Source organism: Mastigoproctus giganteus, chromosome 10 (genome assembly GCF_048544385.1).
Source record: "Mastigoproctus giganteus isolate SK-2022 chromosome 10, ASM4854438v1, whole genome shotgun sequence".
In the NCBI taxonomy this organism is placed as follows: domain Eukaryota; kingdom Metazoa; phylum Arthropoda; class Arachnida; order Uropygi; family Thelyphonidae; genus Mastigoproctus; species Mastigoproctus giganteus.
This window is the reverse complement of record NC_143584.1, coordinates 183,288,624-183,312,176: the sequence shown is the minus strand read 5'-3', so window position 1 is coordinate 183,312,176 and position 23,553 is coordinate 183,288,624. Positions and strand designations below refer to the sequence as shown.

The window sequence follows — 23,553 nt, the reverse complement described above, 5'->3', positions numbered from 1 at the left end:
GCTGGTTGATAATGCACCTGGTCACACAACTATGTGTGACTATCATGAAAACATAAAGGTTATATTTTTGCCTGCAAATACAACTTCCCTCATGCAACCTATGGATCAGGGTCTAATACAGACATTCAAAAAGTATTATCTATGAACAACATTTAGACAGGCAATAAGGGCCACTGAAGGACAGAATGCCATATCATTGAAGCAGTTCTGGAAAGAATTCGACATTTACAAAACTTGTTAAAAACATCGATACTGCCTGGAGTGAAATTACAGTATCAACCATGAATGCCATCTGGAAGAAATATTCACCCCCCAGTTTGTTCAAGATGCTTTGAGAAGTGAAGAAAATAAAAATGTAATTACAGAGCTTGTGGAAGTGACCAGAACATTTAGAGGAAAATGACTTTATTGAATTGTTGCAAAGTCATAAATGAATTAAGCAATGACGATTTAATGGAGCTTGATGACCATAAAAAGGAAGAGGAAGTACAAGAAGAAGTGCAATAAGTTGAACCATCAAAACGATTTGATACTAAGGAAATGGCAAAATGCTTTAAAATGATTGACGAAGGACTAGCTGGCTTAAAACCTCAGGATCCAGACACCGAATGGTTTGAAAAAGTGATTGGAGTGGTGCATGATGCAATTGCATGCTACAAACTGATTTACAACAAGAAAAAAAGAGCAATAGTGCAGACATTATTGGACAAGTACTTCAAGACACTATCAAAATCTCCAAAGTCTGAGAACATATTAAATTATTAACATAGAATGGATATTTTCAGCTAAATTAGATACATTTTTATATTTATGTATGAGTATGTACTCGATAGGATATTGAATAAAGTTTTAGTTCCACAAAGTGTTCATAAATAGAAGTTGATTTGCTTGAATTTTTCTTTCAAGCGAATATACAATTAAAAATAGATTGTATTTAAGCACTATTCGACTTAAGTGGTTTTTCAACATGCATGGAAATTGCTGGAACGAATTAATCACGTAAGTCGAGGACTTACTGTACTCTAGATGAGGTCTAACTATGGCCAGACGCCTCCGTAGCCAGGCGGACAGGAGCAGCAGTGTGTAGCACATGCTTCTTGATTAGACCGGGGTTCGAGCCCGTGACCACCAAATACAGAGGATGCGGAAAAGTCAGGGAATGACCACCGCATATCCCCAGAGCAATATGGCCTTAGTTGCTAAGGCTCCTTAAAAAAAAAAAAACCAAATAACAATAAAAAAAATAACCATGGCCTTGTAAAAAGGGATAATCACTTCCTTATCCCTACTAGCAAACTTTCTGTATATCATTGAAAACCCCATGAGCTGTCCTGGCAACACATCTGCACTGTTCAGAGAATTTCATATCTAACTGCACAATTACCCCGGGTTTTTTTTCATTTTCTACAACCCTGAGTGTAGTTCCACACAGTTTATAAGTTATTCTGAAATTGCTGCTACCTATATGCAGTACTTTGCAATTGTCAATATTAAACGTCAACTGCCATTTCTAAGCTCATCGACCTAATTTTTCTAAATCTTGTTGCAATAGCATACGGTCATTACTGTCGTTAACCACTCTGCCAACCTTTGTATCATCTACAAACTTTGACATTAAGCCTGATATACTTTCATTAATAAATAATGAAAACAACAATGGGCACAGCACCGAACTCTGGGGAACTGCACTGATAACATTAGCCCACAAAGAGCAGTGCCCATTAATAACCACTCTGTCTTCTTCCAAAATGCTCCAGTTTGTACAGCAGTATTTTATTATAGAACATTTGGTGAAATACATGCCATTCTTTGTTCATAATAACAAATTGCAATGAATGGCATCGATTTAATTGTATCTCATTGTGATTTCCTTCACGACGAGTTACCATGTATTGCACTACCTCGAATAAGTAATGCTTCTCCAATGGAGAAGACTATTGTTACTTATTCTCAGTGGATACCACCACTAAGACAGCACCATTTCAAGGCTTGTTGGCCCATCATCGGGAGGCAACACCGGGGTACCTATCCACCCACTGACGATAGGCCAACAGGCTTTGAAATGGTGCCGCCTGAGTGGTGGTATCTGCTGAGAATAAGTTACAATAGTCTTCTCCATTGGAGAAGCATTACTTATTCGAGTTAGTGCAATACATGGTAACTCATTGTGAAGGGAGTCACAATATGGGATACAATTAAATCGATGCCATTCTTTGCAATCTGCTATTATGCACAAAGAATGGTGTGTATTTCACCGAATGTTCTATTGAAAATTCCAATTCATATATGTATTATGCCCATTGCATTTATTTTCTTAGCAGTCTTTTATGTGCAACAGTATCAAAGCCTTCCTGAAATCCACGTATACAATATCCAAATTATTTTTTGCATCAGCCTGTTCTTTGGTCATTGCATCACGGTAACCTATCAGACTGGTTAGACAAGACCACCCCTTAACAAATCCATGCTGTGGATTTGTTAAGGGACATTCCTTAATTGCAGGAATGCACAATTGTTCCTGTCCAGATGGTCCTGCATTAGTTCTTTAAACAGTGACTTCATTATTTTCCCTGAAACAGATGTTAAGCTGACAGGTCATTAATTACTCATGTCACCTTTTGATCCCCCTTTATGAATTGGGTACACATTTGCACATCTCCAGTCCATAGGGACTTCCCCTGAATCCACGGATGCTCTCATAATTACAGCTAAGGTTTTGCTTACCTCCTTTGCTGACTCCCTTAATATGATTGGAGAGATCCCATCCACCCTAGATACCTTTTTTTATGTCCAGCTTCAACAATTTCTCTTCCACTTCCCTTTCAGTTATCACAAAGTCATTAAGCTCCCCATTGGAGTTTGATAAACTGCTGATATTCCCTCATGTAAAAAATTCCTCATGTGTGAATATGGATACAAAATATCTATTCTATTTGTCAGCAACCTGAGCAGGGACATCAACAGTTAACCCACTAACATTAAGTGGCCCAATGTGATTTAACCCCCCCTTCAACTGTTAATATAAGAAGTCTTTACTGCTTTTCTTGGGATTCTTTGCCAGAGACTTCTCATAATCTGCCTTAGCTAGCCTAACCTCCTCTGTAACTTGATTACAGACTAATTTATTTCTACCATAGGCTTCTGTATCACCTGATAATTTATATGTATCCCATGCACTTTCCTTCTCGGCCATGTGTCTCAATAGTTTGTGACATCCATTAAGGTCTAAGCCTCTTTCATTACTTCCCTGAATGCTTCCAATTTAGAATTTGCTGTTGGTAACATTATTAGTTAGTCCCACTGCACAGAATTTAAAAACTGTCTGAGACCACTGTAGTCACCCTTACAAAAGCAAAAGCCTTTCCCTTTACCCTTGACAGTAGTTATGTCTTTAATTAAATTCTTCATTAGTGCACTGTGATTGCTGCCATCCAGTGAGTCTTTTACCCGCAGATTCTTAATGCATGTAGAATCAATGCTGATAACCAGATCAAGCGTACTGATTCCTCTTGTTGCTTCTCTAACATGTCTTGCAATGTCTAACATGAAATCTACACAAGTCTTGCTAGTGTGTGTGTGACCAACCCAAAAATTAGTCAACATCTGGAAAGTTAAAATCTCCCATTATAAGACATTCTGATTTACTGGCGCACACTATTTCTCTGTATAGCTGTTTAGTAAACTCATCACACTCAGGCATATAACACATCCTACCCTCAATTTTGTTTTCCCAGCACTTATATCACAGACTGACTGACTCAACATTGCACTATTCACCCATGTTGACTGGGTGCACTGCCTTTGATTTAATATTCTTCTTAACTAAGAGCATAACCCCTCCATCCCTCTTGTCCTGTCTGTCCTTCCTGTATACATTATAATCCCCATATTCAAATTCAGCATCATTTATGTTTGAGTGACATCATGTCTCTACTATCCCTACAATGTCTGCATTTGATGACTTAATCAGTACTTTAAATACATCAAATTTATTTACAATGCTCCTAGCATTAGTGTACATGCACATGTTCTTACTCTTAGTTACCCTTACACAGCCCATGTTTTCACTAGTTCCATGATTATCCATGGCAGGACCTAAAATCTCTGACACCTTGCTTTCTAGGCTGCTGCCTTTTCCAATAGAAGCAGTGCAAGACAAACCTACACCTCTGCCTGCAGCTCTAGTTAATCTATGTATCCCACCAAGTTAAAAGTTTTCCAACCCACCTATCACTGCCTCGATAGCATCAGCAAATATTCTTATACCCCTTCTATTTAAGTGTATCCCATCTCTATAAAAACAGTCTCTCCTGTTAACAAGCACAGACCACGCTGAGAAAAATTCTACCCCATGAGCAGTGCAGCAATGCACATTTTCTCCAGGGTTGAATTGATTGACATCCTATCATGTCTGATCAGAATTGCAGACATCTTCAAATTCAATCTAAACTCAAGACTTTATCCCAGTTGTGACATGATTTGGGAGTTCTGATCAAGCTTGAAAAAATAAACAACACAGATAAATAAGTTTTATGTTTATACTCCAAGACAAACACATAAGGTCAAAGGAGTTCACATGACAGAGAAAATAGAGGAACAGGCACCATGTTTGACCATTTGGCTACAGCAGTCTTGATATGGTATGAGATATATCATCAATATACAGAGCAGCAGCTCATAAAAAAACAGCAATTATGAACTTTTATGCAAAATTTTTCCAGGCTTGCTCATTTCTCACTTTGGAGATGTTCCATGACCACCCTATTCCCCTGACTGTATGACACTCAGCTTTTTATGTGGGAATAATTCAAGAATTATGTGTACACAACTAAACCATTATTAAATAAAAGAACTACAAGGTCCGGTATACTTTGAAGTAGATAACTTTGAATATAAGTAAGCACTTGCCTTTATTTTTATTTATTATTTATTTTTTTTTCAAGGTACTGCTTACGCACAATATACACACTAAAATTACATACATGAATTTCAGCATTCAAGAAATTAATTATAACTCACATCTTAAAACAAGAATTAAATCCCCAAATGCGCTCGCCTTCAAATTAGTAATTCTTTTGGTCAAAGTAATTATATAGCATTTGAAAATAAAGTACATAGACAGATTACCCATGGATCTTAGTTTAAGTGATCTCTTTTAAAGAGTTATATTTATCCAAAATTAAATAAACATATTTACAACCTTTCACCTTGCAAATCATCTACTACAGTATATATCTCAATGATATATTGTGCATACCAACATGCAAACTATAATGAATATTATGGAGGTATTCAATAATGTGCACTCTAGGCTGAAATTCATCTTGGAGGAAGAATTAAATTGTTCTTTTAATTTCTCAACCTTACATTAACTATAATAGAGTGTAATCAAATTTAAAATATAAACTAACATGCAAACACGGGCATTTTTCTTCACTATGATCAGTTACCATCTTTAGTCTCCTATCCTTCAACTATTCACCAATCCAGCTCAGGATCTTGCACATAATCCCAATATACTCCAGCTTGTACAGCAACTTCCCACATAGGACAATACCAAATGCTTTACTGAAATCTAAACATATCATGTAAAAAGTATTTCTTGTTTCCATCCCCTAAGTGACCATATTATAGTAGTTTATTAGGTTGGTTAATCAAAACTTTCCCTTTTCAAAACCATGTTGTGATCCATTTAAGATATTATTCCAGAGGTTCCCAAACTTTCTCGGTTCACAGGGCCCTTAATGTCCCAGTAATTTTTTCATGGCACCCCTAGGCCAAAAGAAATACCTAACACAGTGGTTTTCGACCTTTTAATATGTACCTATATAATAATTTTATTTTTTATATAGAGGTACTAAATAAAGATCAATTATAGATCACCACAAAATTAAAAAGATACGGTACAATGGATACCGTACACCTTTTTATAATGAAATAAATGTATAAATTTCAAAAGAATAATACTAATAATAACTTTAAGTAACTTAAACCGAAATTACATGGCACCCCAGTTGAAAACCACTGTATTATACAGTAGAGTGTCAGTTATCCGGAATAACTGGTGTCATACCACTTCCGGATTGATAAATTTTCCGGATAATTGAACGTAAGGTAAGCTTAAATAAAAATTCAATCTTACCTTACCATTAAATTAAATGGTTAAGATTAATTAAATTAAAAAAATTATAAACCAATCTCAGTAAACAGAAACATCCATCCAGGCATTTTTATACAAACAGGAAAATCAGAAAGATTTTTAAATGCTCTCGATTTTTTTGACTTACAGATAACGAGCACAGACAATCTGTGCGTCCCAGCAGCATTTGCACACATAGCAATTGTAACTTGCTCTTTTCTCATCTTAAAACATGGTGCAAGCACTTTTCTTTTAGTGGCTACGGTTTTTCTCAGTAATGCTTTCCATAATAACCCTGTCTCGTCAACATTATAAATGTTTTCTTTCTAGTAATTTGCTATAACTGAAGCAAACTTGCAAGGATGCCACTGCTCATTCATCTGCAGAAAGTTTCTCGCGTTGAATATCTGTAAAGTGTCTATAGTATACAGTTCACGTATACAGTGTCTCGTTTAGAGTTTTTCAGCCAACCTGTGCTTGTCTTAAAATCTTCATTACCTCGTAATTTTCGATTAAAATCCAATGCTTTTTCACACAACATTGGGTCAGACACTGGTTCACCTAACTTTGCTTCTGAAGAAATCACAAATAAAGTGCACGCTCTAAAGCTGCATTTTCAGGTTTCGACATCATCTTTTTCCTTCTAGATCCTCTTTCACTATCCATGATTGACACAAATTCTGTTATAGCATTGGAATTTTTCTTGATTTCATAAATTGTTGAAGTCCCCACATTAAACTCTTTAGAGAGATATCCTAAATTTTCACCTTTTCTATTAATAATTTCCATTTTTTGTTGTAAGGTTAAAACTATGCATTTTCATTTTGTTCATATTTTACTGTAAAAAATTTAGAAAAATAATAAATCACACAGTTTTGGGCCGATATTATTCTTACCAAATCTGGAGCTAAAGTAATATGAAATTCACTCATGGTTTCTGAGAAAACCCAGTAGTCTCTGTGATATATGATATATTTCTAAAGCACATTTCTGAAGGTCACATAGAATTCTAGAGGTCACAACCATAAAACAATATGCAGTTTTTGGTTTATTGGGGTTTTTGTTTGTACAATCTGTTATAAATGGGTAGTAAACTCAATCTTTCACTTATTAGAATCAAAATTCAATTTACAAATGTGATCACAATAACTGGTGCTTACTGTACTGCCATTAATAAAAAGAAAAAAAAAAAAAAAAAGATCAGCCTTTTCGAATTATTCCGGATAACTGACGTTCTACTGTACTTCTCAAGATGATCCTGCAATCATTGAAATTGGTTATACTAAGATCAAACTGACTGGTCTACAGTTATCCATCCCATCCGTAGCTCTCCCTTTGCAGACTGACTTTGACACTTCTCCAATCCAAGGGTCAAGTGATAACCTAATGACTCATCCTAATCGTTTGATGAACTCCCTTCCCAGCCTCCTTCATATGATCAGGTACCATCTTTACTATGCCCATCACTAACTATGCCCTTATCTACTTTCAAGCTCAGTAGCTTTTCTGTTGGGCTCTTCTCTATAATATCGATATTACATATCCTATATGCTCAGGTACATCAGCACAATAGCCCCTGCCCAAAAGGGGCTTTCTATTGTGTATTTATTCAACTCACCAGATGCAGTGACTGATTATATACTTTAGAACTGATACTATACCAAAATCCAGTCAATAGAAGAAAAACCACTGTAGACCAGGAAAAGGCATCTTCATGCAAGCAAGCAATCAGTCTGCATGGGGAGCACAGTAGCATTCTCACCGTCCTTCCCACATCGGGTGGAAAAGGCCCAGGTTTGAATCCCATGAATGATATGAGGAACTTTTATGGGCTTTTTTCACTCTGTGGCTGAGTTAGTCTCAGGAGTAGATAGAAAGATTCCCCCCCAAAAAAAATCATGGGTTTTTCTTCCAGCAAAACAGGCAAACTGACTAGAGAACACATGCAATTCACAAACATAATACACTTGGGCAGATGAACTGATATTCCGGGTGATTGATATTCCCTAGAGTGACATTTATTTTATATCTTCATGCAAGCGCACCAAGTTGCAATTGACAGAAATCAAGAAGCTCGAGTTAACACTATGTAGCCAAATACTTCCAACAGATTACTTAATGATAAAACTAAATATAAGCATATCTGACATATGATATTTTTAATCCTGTTATATTTAAGTTTTAATTTGTGTTTCAATTCTTAATTTGAGTAATAACAAATTATTTGTGGCTTCCACATATAAGCACAATCTGAATATTAGATTCAGTTCCTGTACAATGATATCACAGAAAAAAAGATTCCCTCGGTATTAATCCCTGGATCCCAGACCACTACCACTGAGGAATGAGCCAGTGTAACCAGTGAGACACTGATACACTTTCAGATATAATATTTTTTACTAAACAGAGGGTTTCTCTGGTTTTTCACCCAACACGATATCTACTACACAGAAAATTATCATGTTGGTTTTGGATTTAGTAAAAAAATACTAAGTTATTGCTAAACATTTTATTGCACCCATTTACCTTAATAGCTTCTAATTCTTTCTCCTTATCTTTATTCTCCCTTATTTTTTCCCTATCTTCTTCTTCCTCTTCCTTTTCTCTTTTCTCACGCCGTTCCCTTCTTTCTCGTTCTTTACTATCTTCTACAAATCATAAAAAGAGTGATATGCTACATATATAACCATAATTGGAGAAAACCTATTGTAAGAGTGCATTCATTACATATTAAGAAACAGATATATCTACTATTTCTTGATAAAACATAATAACAGACAATTTTAAATGGGGATGAATGTTAACTGAAATACTTCTCAAGCAAGCCACTGGTGTGCTGCCAATTTTTAATTTATTAAAAATTGGCAGCACACCCCTGACTATATTTCTTCAATACTATAGTAAAATATTTGTTTTTTGTCTACAGGAAATGGAAATCGGAAAGTCATGAAAGAGTGATCTAATTTTGAGAAAAGTTGATGATAACATTAAGAATATTGTTCAGAAATAAATTCTAAAGTTGAAATTCCTGTTTTTTTATATAAAAAATTATAAAAAATTTATTTTTATGTAAAAAGAAATTCAACTAATTAATTATCAACAACATATGTCAGGTTTTAATGAAAAAGTGTAAATAAAAAATTATAATTTATGTAAATTTAAAATATAATGAAAATTAAATCAGCATATCATTTTACCAAGAAGATTTACATTTGGATTCAATAGGCGACTCTGTAGCCAGGTGGGAAGAAGCAACAGTGCGTAGCACACGCTTCTTGATTAGACCGGGGTTCGAGCCCGTCACCATCAAATACGGAGGATGCGGAAAGGTCAGCGAATAACCACCGCATATTCCCGGAGCAATATGGCCTTAGTTGCTAATGCTCCTAAAAACCAAACAACAAACAAAAAACCAAACAACATTTGGATTCAATGAAGGAAACATCATATAATTTTTGATTTAAAAAAAGTGGCGATTATATTCATCATGATTTTAAACATTTACAAATGTATTTGGGGTTCTCTAGCTGGCCAGGTAAAGTCTTTTCGAAAGAGGCAAAAAATGTTAGGCATTAATGATAAAGTTTAGTTACATAACCTTATTTCACAATAAAACAAATTTTTAAAAGTTTAAACCTTTCACATCAGGTTACCCTATTAATAAACAATATCAATGTAGTAACTTTCATTATTATGTGACATTGGGAGGACTATCCTGTCCTTTTATGTGTGTTTTAGGAGAACAAACTTTGTCTTCAGAACAAGTTGCACAGAAAGTTTGCTACTTTCAAACAGAGCCAAAAGGTTAATCTGAGTTATTTAAAAGAGACCACTGCTATCTGTAAGTCCTGAAAGAGGCTATCATAGTAGTGTCTCATCTTTTAAGCAAATGGCAGAATAACCTTTCATGATGTTATTTTTTTTTAAAGTAGTGTAATATCAGGGCAACTTATTATGAGTGCAAAGGTATTCTAATGTGAGTGATAAGACTGTTGCATTAACTAGGCAGTTAATCCTATTGGCTGCAAAAACACATGAATGGAGAAGACAGTCCTCATAACTGCATACAAGATTTTAAAAAATCAGATCATTTTTTTCAGCATTCTTGTTTATCACAGTTAATTTCTCTGTTGATGTGGATAGGGTTCATTAATGGCTCAATTTACTTTTCTGTGCTTACAGTAATATTTTAGAATATAAATTCCAAAATTGCAATCGATGTATATAACGTGTGAGTTTTTTGTACTTGTAAACACCAGTGAGTTTTTTGTACTTGTAAACACCTCTTACCTCAGCTGTCATGGGATTCAAATATTGTTACAGGTCAACCATCACTAATCTGGCCACGAGTAATCCGGTTCCACCGCTAATTCAGACATAATTTTCGCGAACATAATTTCAAATTTCCTGGGTCGGCGCACCAACCTGCCGCTACTGTTTTGGTGGCGTTGGTTGCCAGTGTTTACGAGTTTGCTCCAACAGCTAATGCTGTTGGAGCAAACTCGTAAACACTGGCAAGTCATTCTCACATTTTTTTCTGCATTTATTATTATAACCTGCTCACGTTTAGCCCCAGCCATGGTTCCAATGCATAAAGGAAGTGCCTCTTGTGGTGGAAAGCACAAACACCGTACATTGTCCATAACAGATAAAGTTGAACTTCTGAAAAAACTCGACAGCAATGTGTCTGTGAGAAGTTTAACTCTGCTTAATTGTAAATTCCAGCAATTTCTCTCAGTTCCTCTTATTTTAGTAATTTTCTTTTAGCCATTCCTTTTTAGTTTTTTTTTTTTTTTTTTTTTTTACAACACACAACACACTTGTACAAACTTGCGGAAAAACACAACACAATATGATGAATAATACAGTGCCCTAACAAACTTGTTTTCACAAAATCTCTAGCAATACTGACAAACTTATTGCGATGTTTGAGAGTTTATTTTATTGTAATTAGTTTTATTGCAGGGCTCGCCGTGCATGCAATAAACTAATCACAAACAACCTTCATATGTATGCCATAATAGTGTCACATGTACGTGGCCGACACGGCTTCTCAAGAAATAAAGTAACCAACATATGTGGCCACGTTGGCCACATATATACGACATAAAAAAAATACTTTTTTTTTTTTTTTTATTTTTTATTTTAAGCGAAAAAAACGACAACACTGACATTACAATATTTATTTTAGAATAATTAATCAAATTATTTGCTAAATATTTTTTGGCTCCTGGGGAATTTTTTTCTTAAACTAGCTTGGCAGTCAACGTGTTAAAGGTAGGAGGAGGTGGTTAGCTGTTGGGTAAACTGATGTGCTAAAATAACCACCGGTGATCCGGCAAACTCACTAATCCGGCACCCTACAGGTCCCAATGCTGCTGGATTAGTGATGGTCGACCTGTGCTATATACACTATATATTTTATGTAACTAATAATATTTACATAGTATTATTACTACTGCATATTTAAATAAGATCAAATAGTATTATCTATTTTATAATTTTGAAGCTGCAACTTATTATAGTCAAATAAAAAACATAAAGTGACTTTGTACCTTACAGTTATGTCTTTTTTTTTTTTGTATTGCATAAATTAAAAAGCAATAAGTAGTACATAAAATATAAAACAAAACAAACATCATACTGAAAAGCACACATCATCAATTTTTTTTTTATTTCTTTCTCTCTTTGATGCCAGTTCATCTAAGAGATGTGAGCCAAAAGATTTGGGACTTGGGCAATAAAATTACGCTTATATAGTCAAATGTTGGCATTATCCATTTCAAAGTAGTTCCCACCAGAGTTTACACACTGATCCCAACATTTTTTCCACTGTTTGCAGTGACTCTGTAACTTTGGTCCTTGAGGCTGTCACAGACATTCTCGCAGATAGGCAAGACAAGCTGTACTTGCTACCTGGAAGTCTAAAACGCTGATCGAACTCATATTCGAGTGACATTCAAGTCAAGTGGACCCAATTTCGGCGAAGTTGCGATGGTCTCTAACAGCCAAATCCTCTGCTTGCACCTTCACAATGGTGGGACTGTTAGTAATCCTGGGTATAACTCCCATGCACAAGCACACTGTGGGTGACCACCCAGATGTGAACCAATGTAAGCAGAGGTAGAGGTGTGTCGCCCACACCACATGGAGGAATGCCATCCCTCTGTGTTACCAGGCAATATTGGTGTTAGATGACTCATCAACCAGTGCAATACCACCAATTTGTTTATTGGAGGCTTGAAGTGGAATCTATGTTTGGTCTTCAGAGCTAAGTTCCAGTGAACCCTTCCCCATTTCTTCCATTACGCAGTATAACTGATGACTTTTGAGGTTATAATGAACAACATGGCAAGATCCAATCTTAATTACATTATAGCTCTAAAACTGTGTTCGCAGGCGGGGCATTAGTTAGTACACCGGACTGAACCTATTGGTAACTCTTTAGGAGGCTTCCGGATCAGCTAGTGTATAATCTTGCTATCTCTACTCTGCCAGATAGCGACTGGAGGGAGTCCGAGTAGTGTGTATGCAGGGACATTGTCGAAGTCACGTTATGTCAAAGATCTGGGTATATTCTTACCATATGTACGCCATATCCAAAAATTTCATTACTTCATACAGCATGTCCCCCCCCCACTTTTTTTTTACTATTGAATACACCATGAATTATCAAACTAATAGAGTAAGCTTACCTGCGAAAAGATCTAAGCCTCCCAAACACTACCTAGTTCATTTCACAAATATATGTGGTCTCAATTCTAATCTCAACGATGTCCATTTCCACTTGCAGTCTGCCAAACCCCATGTACTTTTTCTGACAGAATCTCAGTTATCGGTTGATTCAACTACTGCTCATCTCAGTTGCCCAAATTATTTATGATTCCTTTCACTGCAAAGGTGGTACTTGTGCATATGTCCATTCCGATATTCCCTGTCAGAGACTTGGAAATTTGCAATTTCCTCTCTTTGATCTTCTCTGGCTTAAAAATCTCTCTACCTCATTGTGGAAAATTCATCTGTTCTCTCTACCGTTCTTCCAACTCCACTAATCACTTGGAGCTCTTTGACTTCCTCTCCTTGCAACTTGACTTTCTCCAGTCCAACTTTCCTAACAGTGAGGTAATTTTCCTTGGTAATTTTAATGTTCACAACACAAGCTGGCTTCCGTTTTCTAGTCATACTGACCCAGCTGGTCGACATACTGAGGCTTTTGCAATTACTAATGACCTTGCACAGATTGTCCATTTATCTACAAGAATACCGGACAATCCTAACCATACAAGCCAACATGCTTGATCTTTTTCTCACAAACAACCCTTCTAAGTACACAGTCGAAGTGAGTGGTCCTTTAGGTACCTCAGATCACAACTTGGTGATTGTCTCTTCCCCAATGGAGGCTTTAGAATGCAAATTTAGAATGCACAACTTGGTGATTGTTTCTTCCCCAATGGAGGCTAAAGAATGCAAAATGGGATGACCGGCTAGATTTCTTTTCTTCGGTTGGATTACTGTTTCAAAACTTCTGATGTCAATGTTTGCTCAGATTATGTGAGTGAAATTATTCTTGTAGGAATGAAATCCTTTATTCCACACTCCACTTTAAAATCGCCTTTACCCGAACCTTGGTTTTCCAATAAATGTGTTAAGGCTGTTCAAGAGAAGAACCTTGCATATCGTAATTGGATTGTTTCCAATTCTTCAGTTTCATTTTCTGCCTACACCAAAGCTCACAACAATTGTAAAGCAGTTATTATTCAGTACAAACTAGATTTTGAACAGGGTAAAAGAGTAGAAAACTTGCTTCTTGCCCTAATGGTAGCAGAGCATTCTGGTCTCTTGCCAAAGCTATTGGCCGCAACTTTTGCCCATCTCTATTCCCACTTCTGTCAAAACCAGATGGTTCTGTTGTCACTTCAGCCAAGGATAAAGCTGACCTGCTACCATCCCAATTTTCTTACAACTGGGATGAAAACTCAATTCATGCTCTTAATCTTGGTAAAACACCTCCCACCATTACCAACACGCTCCATTCAATGCCTCCTGTGGTCTTCCGTTAAAAGGATGTCAGAAGGATTTTGACGAATTTTGATTCTAAGAAAGTTCCAGTACCTGATGGTTTTTCTCCACTTGTTCTCAAAACCTGTGCTGAACTTGCTCCTGTTCTTTGCTGCCTTTTTTCACTTTCTTATTCCAAAGGTGTTTATCCTTCTGCTTGGAAATTTGCTCATATCCAGCCAGTTCCTAAAAAGGGTGACAAATCCCTCCCATCCAATTATCGTCCCATTCCAATTACTTCTACTCTTTCTAAAGTAATGGAGAAATCAATTAACTGCCAACTCTTAAACTACCTAGAAACTTTCCGTCTGTTCAACGATCGTCAGTATGGATTCCATCAGTGTCAATCCACTGGTGATATTCTGGCTTATGTTACCTATTTACGGACAAATTCAATGGAAAAGTTCGGTGAAACACAAGCAGTTGCTCTTGACATCTCAAAAGCTTTCGATCGTGTTCGGCATATAGGTCTTCTAAACAAGCTTCCATCTTATGGTTTGCAAACTGTTTTTTGTAATTGGTTATCCAGTTTTCTCTCTGATCGCTCACCAAGGTTCAGTTCTTTCCCCACTCCTTTCCTCTTGTATATTAATGACCTTCTTCCATTGACTGGAAATCCTATCCATAGTTTTGCCGATGATAGCACATTGCATTCCACTTTCAATTTTGAGAAACCTTGCCCTGCTCAATCGACTTCAACTTCTCGAATATCTGCTACCAATTCCTTAAATGCTGATCTCCAGTGGGGCAAAGACAACTTAGTTGATTTCAATCCTAAAACTCAGTCTTGCCTTATATCTCGTAAAAAGGATTCTTCTGCTGCTATGCTTATCTTTGGTGAAGCTCCGATTTCTAGGCAAAATTATATATCTCTTTTGGGGATTACCCTGACTTCTAATCTCTCTTGGCACAAGCACATTACAAATATTGCTTCATCTGTATCTAAAAAACTTGGTTTTCCCTTTCACTCTTGGAGTTTCTTTTCTTCCAAACAGCTGTCCACTCTGTACAAATCACAAATCTGCCCTACCATGGAATATTGTTCCCACATCTGGGGCAATGCCCCCAAAACCACTCTCAGGCTTCTAGATTCCATTCAGAAGAGGGCAGTTAGGTTAATTAATGACTCCTCTCTAACAGAGTCTCTCCACTCGCTGTCTCATAGACATACTGTTTCTGCTGCATGCCTTTTCTACAGATACTTCAATGGGCACTATTCTTCTGAATTGACTTCTATAATTTCCGCTCTGTCTTTCAAAACAGTCCGAACATGTGCCGCCGCTAGCCAACATCCATTTACTGTCCAACTTCAAACTCACAGAACCAACTTTTCATCTTCCTCGTTTAATCATTCAACTGCCGTTTTCTGGAACAACCTTAATTCATACATATTTCCTGAAAATTATAGTCTACAGAAGTTCAAGTCTAATGTCAACAAATATCTTCTTTCTTCTTCTCAACATCCAACCCAAGCACAGTACTAAGTACTATAGGTTCTAATACCTCTCGTTTTTGGGTTTTCATAAAAAAAAATAAAAATAAACTCCTGTTTTGTGATGCTGTTCAACAATTTATGTGATTCGGCTTGAATCTCTACAATGTCTTAAGAGTCTTTGTCCTTTATGGATTTTCATTTTGGGAAACAGCAAAAGGTCATATGGAGACAGGTCAGTAGAATAAATAGGGAAGGTGGAGACCATCAACATTTTATTCTTCACTAAAACCTGCTGAACTGACAAAGCCACATGGATTGGTGCATTGTCATGATGCAGAAGCCAATCCTGAGTGAGCTATTTTGTATGGATATTTTCTCCTAACATGTTCCCTCAAATGCCTTAGGATCCTTATGTAGAACTGGTGATATAGAGTTTGGCCTGGCAGAAGGAATTCCTGATGAACAATTTCCTCATTGTTGAAGGAAACAATAAGCATGCTTGCTTTTTTTTTGGACATGCAGATGATGTACTTTTCCAATGGGAGGACTGCTGCTTCGTTCCTAGGTCATAACCATAAATCCAACTTTCATCCTGTTATGACCTTGGAAAGGAAGTTTCTGTCCTTTCCAGCCTGTGCTTGAAGGTCTTTGCATATAGAAAGCCATGCAGGTCCCTGCACTCAGCAAACAGGGTACAAATTTTGTAGTAATCCGCCTCATGTTTAAATTTTCAGTTAAAATGCATTGGTACATACCGTATGATAGGCCTAGAATGTCACAAATATCATGACTTGTACACAATCTGTCCTTGTGGGCGACTTGATGCACTTTTTTAACATTATCATCAGTCTGACAACAATGGACAACCTGAGTGGTGCAGATCCACAATTGAAATCTCCCCACCTAGGAAATGCAAATACTATTGAAAAGTTTATGTTCTAACCACAGCATCATCACCAAACACTCATTTAAGCATTTGAAATGTCTCCAAAGCTGTTTTTCATAAAATTTATGACAAAATTTTATGAAAATTAGCTGTTCCTTAACATCTGTCATCTTACTCAGCTACAAAAATCAGAAGACACACTCAACAGAAACACACTTAAACACAATTACACAAAAGCACAATGTCATAAATGGCATGAAACTCACCACACTTTCACAACGAATTATTATTGTAGATTATTGTGTGACACAGAGCAAAACAGAAGACAGAATAAATAATGACGGGTTTAATACTAATTGTAAAACATACATATATTAAATACATACAGTATAAAGGCTTTCAGTTATTATGGTAACCTTCATCAGTCAAACTAACAGTTAAGAGTGTGGAACATGAGGGCGTGTACTCCCAGTCATGTATATGAACTGCGTGATGGTTAATTGTTTGATGTTGAAGCCTGTGGCTGTGATTGTATGTGAACGTTGCCAACGTTTGTCATTCATCAAAATGGTTGCTTCAATAATAGGGTGGACACAACATCCACTGCTTCTGCTGACTGAGGTATTAGAGCATGTGATGTTCAACGACTACCGGTATTGGCGGGACCTATCTACAATTACAACATCGCGGTGCGGGTCAATGCCATGGCAGGTTAACCAGAAGTGTTCGGCAATGGCCGAGTGTTCTATGTTCGCTAAGCCATCTCCCAGTTTCCCCAGTGTAGCAGCTAGTGCAGTCACGGCAAGAAATGCGGTAAACTAGATCACTTTGTAGTATGGTGGGAACCAGTGTTTTCACTCTAGAGATGAAGGATCACAACTTTCTGCCTGGGAGCTGTACACACTTTATCCTATGTGGTTTTAGGACCCTAGAAACCTGTTGTGATAGGTTTGGGTAGTATGGGATAAAGGCGCTCGCGGTTGAGTCATCACCTTGGATGTTCCTGTTTGTCGTTACATGGTCATGTGTCTGCAGGTCACACCTGTCAAGGGTACTGATGGGATAGCCATACCTTGCAAGATCCGCCTTGACTTTAGCAATCTCGGTGTGCCTCTCATCTACAGAACTAGAGTGGGTCCAGGCATGGGTTAACAAGGTCCATACAGTGTCAAGAAGATGGCTGTGCGCATGTGCTGACCGGAAGTTGGTAAATTGGCCAGCACACATTGGGGGGTAGCACCTCATATTTGTATATTTTTATGAACTACAGATTAAATTTTTGAATTAAACTGGCCAGCTATTATTTAATCTACCCAAGTGGTTAGCTTAAAGGTCAAGGTTCAACATGACATTCATTAAAGCCTTAACATAAATTTATTGTCACTGGTTGACTCATTATTCACTGCTATTTTCAGTGTTGCTCTTAACTGCATTTGTATATTGCTCCCTCTATTTCATTACCCTTGGCTGGTCACATGGGCAGTAAAAATTGACCTATTAGCAAATAATACACACACTGATCTGTATGCATGAATTGGTATGATCAATTAGTATGAATTTTGTGCATTTCAGGTCCAATGCAGCTGTACTACCATTGCCAAAGATTTTCTTTAGGCAATTGTATGATGGCTATCTACCATTGCCTAAATGTCACCTTTATGAAAAATGGAATTCAGTTATAAAATTATTTTATGTTAATAGTCACTAATAGACCCCCATTCTGGCAGATGCAAAGGATTGTGTTGCCCTGATGTATGCAGTTTAATATTGCAAGCAATAAAATACAATTTTATTCATTTAAATTGATCATTTTTATTATTACACTTTGTGCATCATAAATTTAATATTATTCCAGAGAACAAAAACAGAGAGACCACTGGAATACAGAATTTATCGTTTTATTAAATTCTTGAAAATTATCAAAAAAAAAAAGAAGCAGCAAACATTCGTTACCTTGTAACTTCTTAGCTTCTTCAAAAAAATTCATTCTTAATTTTCTGTCTTCATCTAAACGTTTTCGCTGTTCATCCACCTGTTCTTGTCTTCTTTTAAGAGCCTCAGCAACTCGTTGTTCTTTTGTCAAAAAAACAGGCTGTAAATTAAACAGAATTATAAATAATTAGTATAAAAATATAATGTGAAAAAGTTTTATCAACTACTCATAGAAAAATACAAAACCTGTTAAAATAAAGCCAAAAAATAATTATGCCAATATTAGTCATACAGTCAAAACAAGGAGAGAAGTAACAACTTAAATTTAAATACAAAATATATTAATTACTTTAAAAGTGAACATCAGTTTTAATTTATTAAATATATTATTATATTAATTTAAATATTGATATTTATATTAATTCAAATATTCATGCCAATCAAACTATTCTTTTATCTTCAGCTGTAAATATCAAATATAAATATCCACCAAATTACAAGTGCTACTCCCCCACACGAGAGTTGGGTCCCTTAAAAGATTGTTATACAAATACAACTATTTCCTGTATAGCAATGGACCTTCTTCCAGCCAATGGAAGGTTATTAATAACCTTCCAGGAGGAAATGAGTGGTATGCACATGCCACTTTTCCTCTGGCCTTTGCAATGCTGAGTTACCCAGAACCTTGGGTAACTCCAGTATAAGTAAAAGGTTAGAAGGCAGAAAGTTGAAAGGTTAGAAAGACTTCTAACCTTTCAATCATCACATGCAGTGAGCATGTCACAGAGGAAACTGGCTACCCAACTGCAAAACACAGAAGGTAAGTCATAAGACGGAAGCATATTTAGAAGACCTTAATGAAAAAACATGATCGAACACCTTGGAAACATCAATGGCAACCACTTCAATTTTTGAAGCATTTACACTGAATTTAACAGGTGACAAACACGAGACAATATATCACTAATGGTTTCACACCGACAAAATCAATATTGGGAATTATAAATTAGATGGAGAGTTTCAAAACAGTGCAAGAGAAGTTGATGGATTTCTTTATTATCTCTGAAAAAAGTTAAATTAAATGCTGAGATAAGTGGAAGAAAAATATCATTTTTTTTAGGAACTGGCTGGATTTGAGCAAATTTACACTGTGAATAAAAATTACTAGTTGAATAAGAAAATACAAAAATACAACACAATTCAGGGGTAACTATGAAGCACAAGTTTTTTTTAAGAACAAGTGGAGAAATGCCATAAGAACCTGAAGACTTCTTAGCATCAAGATTGTTCAAGATTCTTCAAATGGCTTTCTTTTGGACGGCTAAGGGTGGCACTGAATGGAATGTGTTTGATGTGGTAGTAGGATAAAAGAACATCAATGCAAGAAGAAGATGAAAAGTAAGATGACAACACAATAGAACATGATATAACAGAGATGATGGTACAGATGGGAAGAATCAGCAACCAACAGCTGTGACAGGAGACCAGAAAGCTCAATTAGCATTTGGCCAAGAAGTTTCCTATTCTTAACCTTTTCAAATGAAGTTTGGATTTATAAAACCTGGTTAATTCAAAGTCCAAAGCAGAAATATTTGATCCACGAAAACAAAATACATTTGTTTTGGAGTTAAAAAAAAAAAAAGTCTGAACAAGATAAGGACAAGTCGGTATTAATTAAGAGAAATTTTTAAAGTCAGATACTCTTATTAAGACTATGTACAGAATTTTGAATTCTTATTTAAAAAGTTTTTGAAATTTTCTTTAATTTTAAAATTTAAGAATATTTCAGTTTTGTTGTGGATAGATTATTAGCATTAGCATTAGTTGAGGCATATGATGCAAGAAAGCAAGCTTATACAGCATCAGCCAAAAAAAAACCCTTCCCATTTCACCCAATCCTGTTACTCCAAATGTTTGTCTAGTTCAGCCGTAAATTTATTTAAGCTATCAACTTCCACAACGACGGATGGAAGTCTGTTGTGGAAGTTCCAGCAATCAACTACCCGCTGGCTAAAGGCAAACTTTTGCACATCTTTTTACAACTGTCTTTCCTCAATTTGAATCTATGCCCCCTCAGGTTCTTAGTCTGAGAAAGCAGAAGTATCCCGTCAGCATTAAGCGTGCTCACATTCAAGGCCTTATACACCTTAATCAGATCACCTTACAGGTGCTTAGTCTCCAGATGCTGCACTTGCAGAACTTAAGCCTTTCTTCATAAGCGCACCCCTTTGTTCCTCTCACCAATCTTGTTGCCCTTCTCTGTACTCGTTCTAGCAACTCTACATCTTTCCTAAAATGAAGCCTCCAGAGTTGTATACAGTACTCAAGGTGTGGTCTGACCACTGCCTTCTAAAAAGGGATAATTACCTCCTTGTCTCTACTAGCAAAATTCCTATATATCATTGACAAAACTTCATGACCTGCTCTGGAAGCCCGTCTGACCTGCTCAGAGAACTTCATATCTGACTGCTCAATTATCCCCAGGTCTTTTTCACTCTCCACCTCCCTGAGTGTAGTACCACAGAGTTGGTATGTTTCTCTTGGGTTACTGCTACCCATATGCAGTACTTTGCATTTGTCAATGTTAAATTTCAGTTACCACTTCTCCGCCCATCTGCCTAACTTTTCTAAATCCTGTTGCAGTAGCATACTGTCTTTAGTGTCATTAACAACCCTGCCAACCTTTGTGTCATCCGCAAACTTGGACATTAAGCCTGATATACCTCTATCGATATCACTGATAAATACACAAAACAACAAGCACACACAAAGACATCCTCCTTGGCTAGATCACATCCTGTTCTAGACAGGTCTGCAAACATTTCACATTTCGCACATTGTTTTAGACTGTGATGCATGGGAGAATTGTCACCTGTTCTCCCGCAAACCACAGCATTCTGGCTATTCTGTGAATGCTGCTTTCCTGCTCTAGTCTGGGTCATGAATTCAATTAAATATAATTTAATTAACAATGAAATTTAATAAGATTAATAAATTTTATTGATAATACTATACTAATCTAACAGATTTCTAATACAGTGCTAGGTATTTCGCTATCTAGTTTTACAGGTGACCCCCGCTTAACGCTGATAATTTGTTCTGGAAAAACAGAGCGCTAAGTGAATCTGCGCTAAGCGAGCGCCGCATTCCCATAAGGTAACATGTATTTGTGAGTTGCAGTCAGTGCCATAGGATATTTCCTAATCGATAACAAATGGTAGTGAAAAGATGCACAAATGTCGGTCAAAATATTTAATATTCAAATATTTGCACATATAAAATATTCTGCATTACATATGTATATAATTGTGGTAATTACTTACATATCAAAATTAAACTTGAAATTCCAATTAAAATCATGAATTTAATTGATCTAAATTGATTTTATTTGATTTAATTTAATTGATGAATTTAATCGTGAAAAATGTGTCGATTTTGGCCCTCTTCCAAATAAACTAAAAGGGGTATTAGTTTTAAATCCCCCGCAGCATTACCACCCAACAATAAAGTCACCCGATCCTTCGCCGCTTTGAAACCTGGCATGTTTTTTTTTTCTTCTTTCAATATGAAACTTCTTTGAGACATTTGTTTCCACAAAAGTCCTGCTTCATCTATGTTAAAAACTTGTTGAGAAGTATAACACATAATACCCTTCTTCAATAATTTTAACAAGTTCTTTTTTGAAAGTTTCGGTTCCTTGATCTGCACTTGCAGCTTCTCCCTAGATTTTAAATCTATTCAACCAGCCCTTACCAGTTTTAAATGGTTCCACATTTTTTTTTTTTTAGGTGAGTTTTCTTCAGATCATCATATTGGCTAATCTCTCTCTCTTTTATAATATTTAACTTAACTGAATTCTGCATTGGACATTATCTTCAATAAAATTAGTTAGTCTTTCCATTTCAATCCTAATAGTCGGCCTAGCCCTAGTTGCTTGCAGTGGAACAGCTATCTTTCCCGCTGCTAAAATTAATTCTTTATTTTTTTATAATTGTTCTTACAGTTAAACTTGCAAGTCCTAAATTATGGCACACATCCGCATGTCGTTGACTGGAATCGATTCGCTTCAAAACATCTAATTTAATTTGCAAATTCAGTCTTTTTCTTACATTTATAGTCTTTGTACTGCGTCCAGACGTTGTTGCTTTTTCATTCTTATCGGCCATTATTAACTCTTTGAAAATGTAACTGCGTTGGTTGCATTAATTATGATACAATGTTCGAGTAAACTGTCCATTATGTACGATGTCTAATACTGTACTGAGTGATGATTAGTCTTTGGATAAATGCATATAACGCAAATATTACAAGCAATATACTTGATAATTTTTTAAAATGTTGATCTCGGAACTACGTAACAAGTCACTGTACTGCATTAAATTAGCATGCGAGAAAATTTCACTAAGCGTGGGAAAATTTCTCAAGTCGGCGTGGGAAACGTTTAATGCTGTTTTGCTATTCATTTTCAAGCTATCGACTCCATCAAATGAAACGATTTCGTTAAATATGCCAAAAATGCAATCTGTAAAAGAGCGTTATAGTCAGATGCAGGTTATACTATAAGAACAGTGTTGTAGCGAATCAGCATAAAGCGAACCACGTTATAACGGGGGCCTGCTGTATATTAAACCTTACAGTATTCCGCATTGCATAACAATGGCGGCAAATTACGAATGTAAAATCTACGGACACTAAATATTAACTTTCAAAATCGCTATCTAAATTCAAAATAAACCATGGAGCTGCTTGGCTAGAACTATAAAGCTACTTATAGAAAATAATTTTGTATAACAATTTTTTAAGTCAATAAAACGACTAAATATAAATATAAATTTAGCGTTCGCTGGAGTTACAAAAATCTTGACCAATGTGGTAGTAACCTCATATCCAATTCCCCAATTCAATTAATGTGTTAATGTAGTCAATATGAGAAAGATAATTCTACTGTGTAAAAATTCAATCAATCAATATTAGTAGTGGCAAATAATGCAAGCAAAAATGCAATAGTAAAAAAAAAAAAAAAAACACGATCCATCCCTCTAATAATTTGTCTAATTCTTGCTTAAATTTATTCAAACTACCCACTTTCAACAACACCAAATG

The 23,553-nt window shown here is 36.1% G+C and overlaps 1 protein-coding gene across 1 annotated transcript in view; it reads right to left on the bottom strand.

The window, feature by feature from the left end:
• The window catches only part of LOC150079613 (putative ATP-dependent RNA helicase DDX23), a 147,198-nt gene that overhangs the window by 55,993 nt on the left and 67,652 nt on the right, over window positions 1-23,553 (bottom strand). The window contains exons 6-7 of the mRNA XM_090383822.1: window positions 18,472-18,610; window positions 8,666-8,787 (exon numbers count right to left, since the gene is read on the bottom strand). Of these exons, the coding sequence (XP_090239948.1) occupies window positions 8,666-8,787; window positions 18,472-18,610 (261 nt within the window). The remainder of the gene's footprint in view (window positions 1-8,665; window positions 8,788-18,471; window positions 18,611-23,553) is intronic.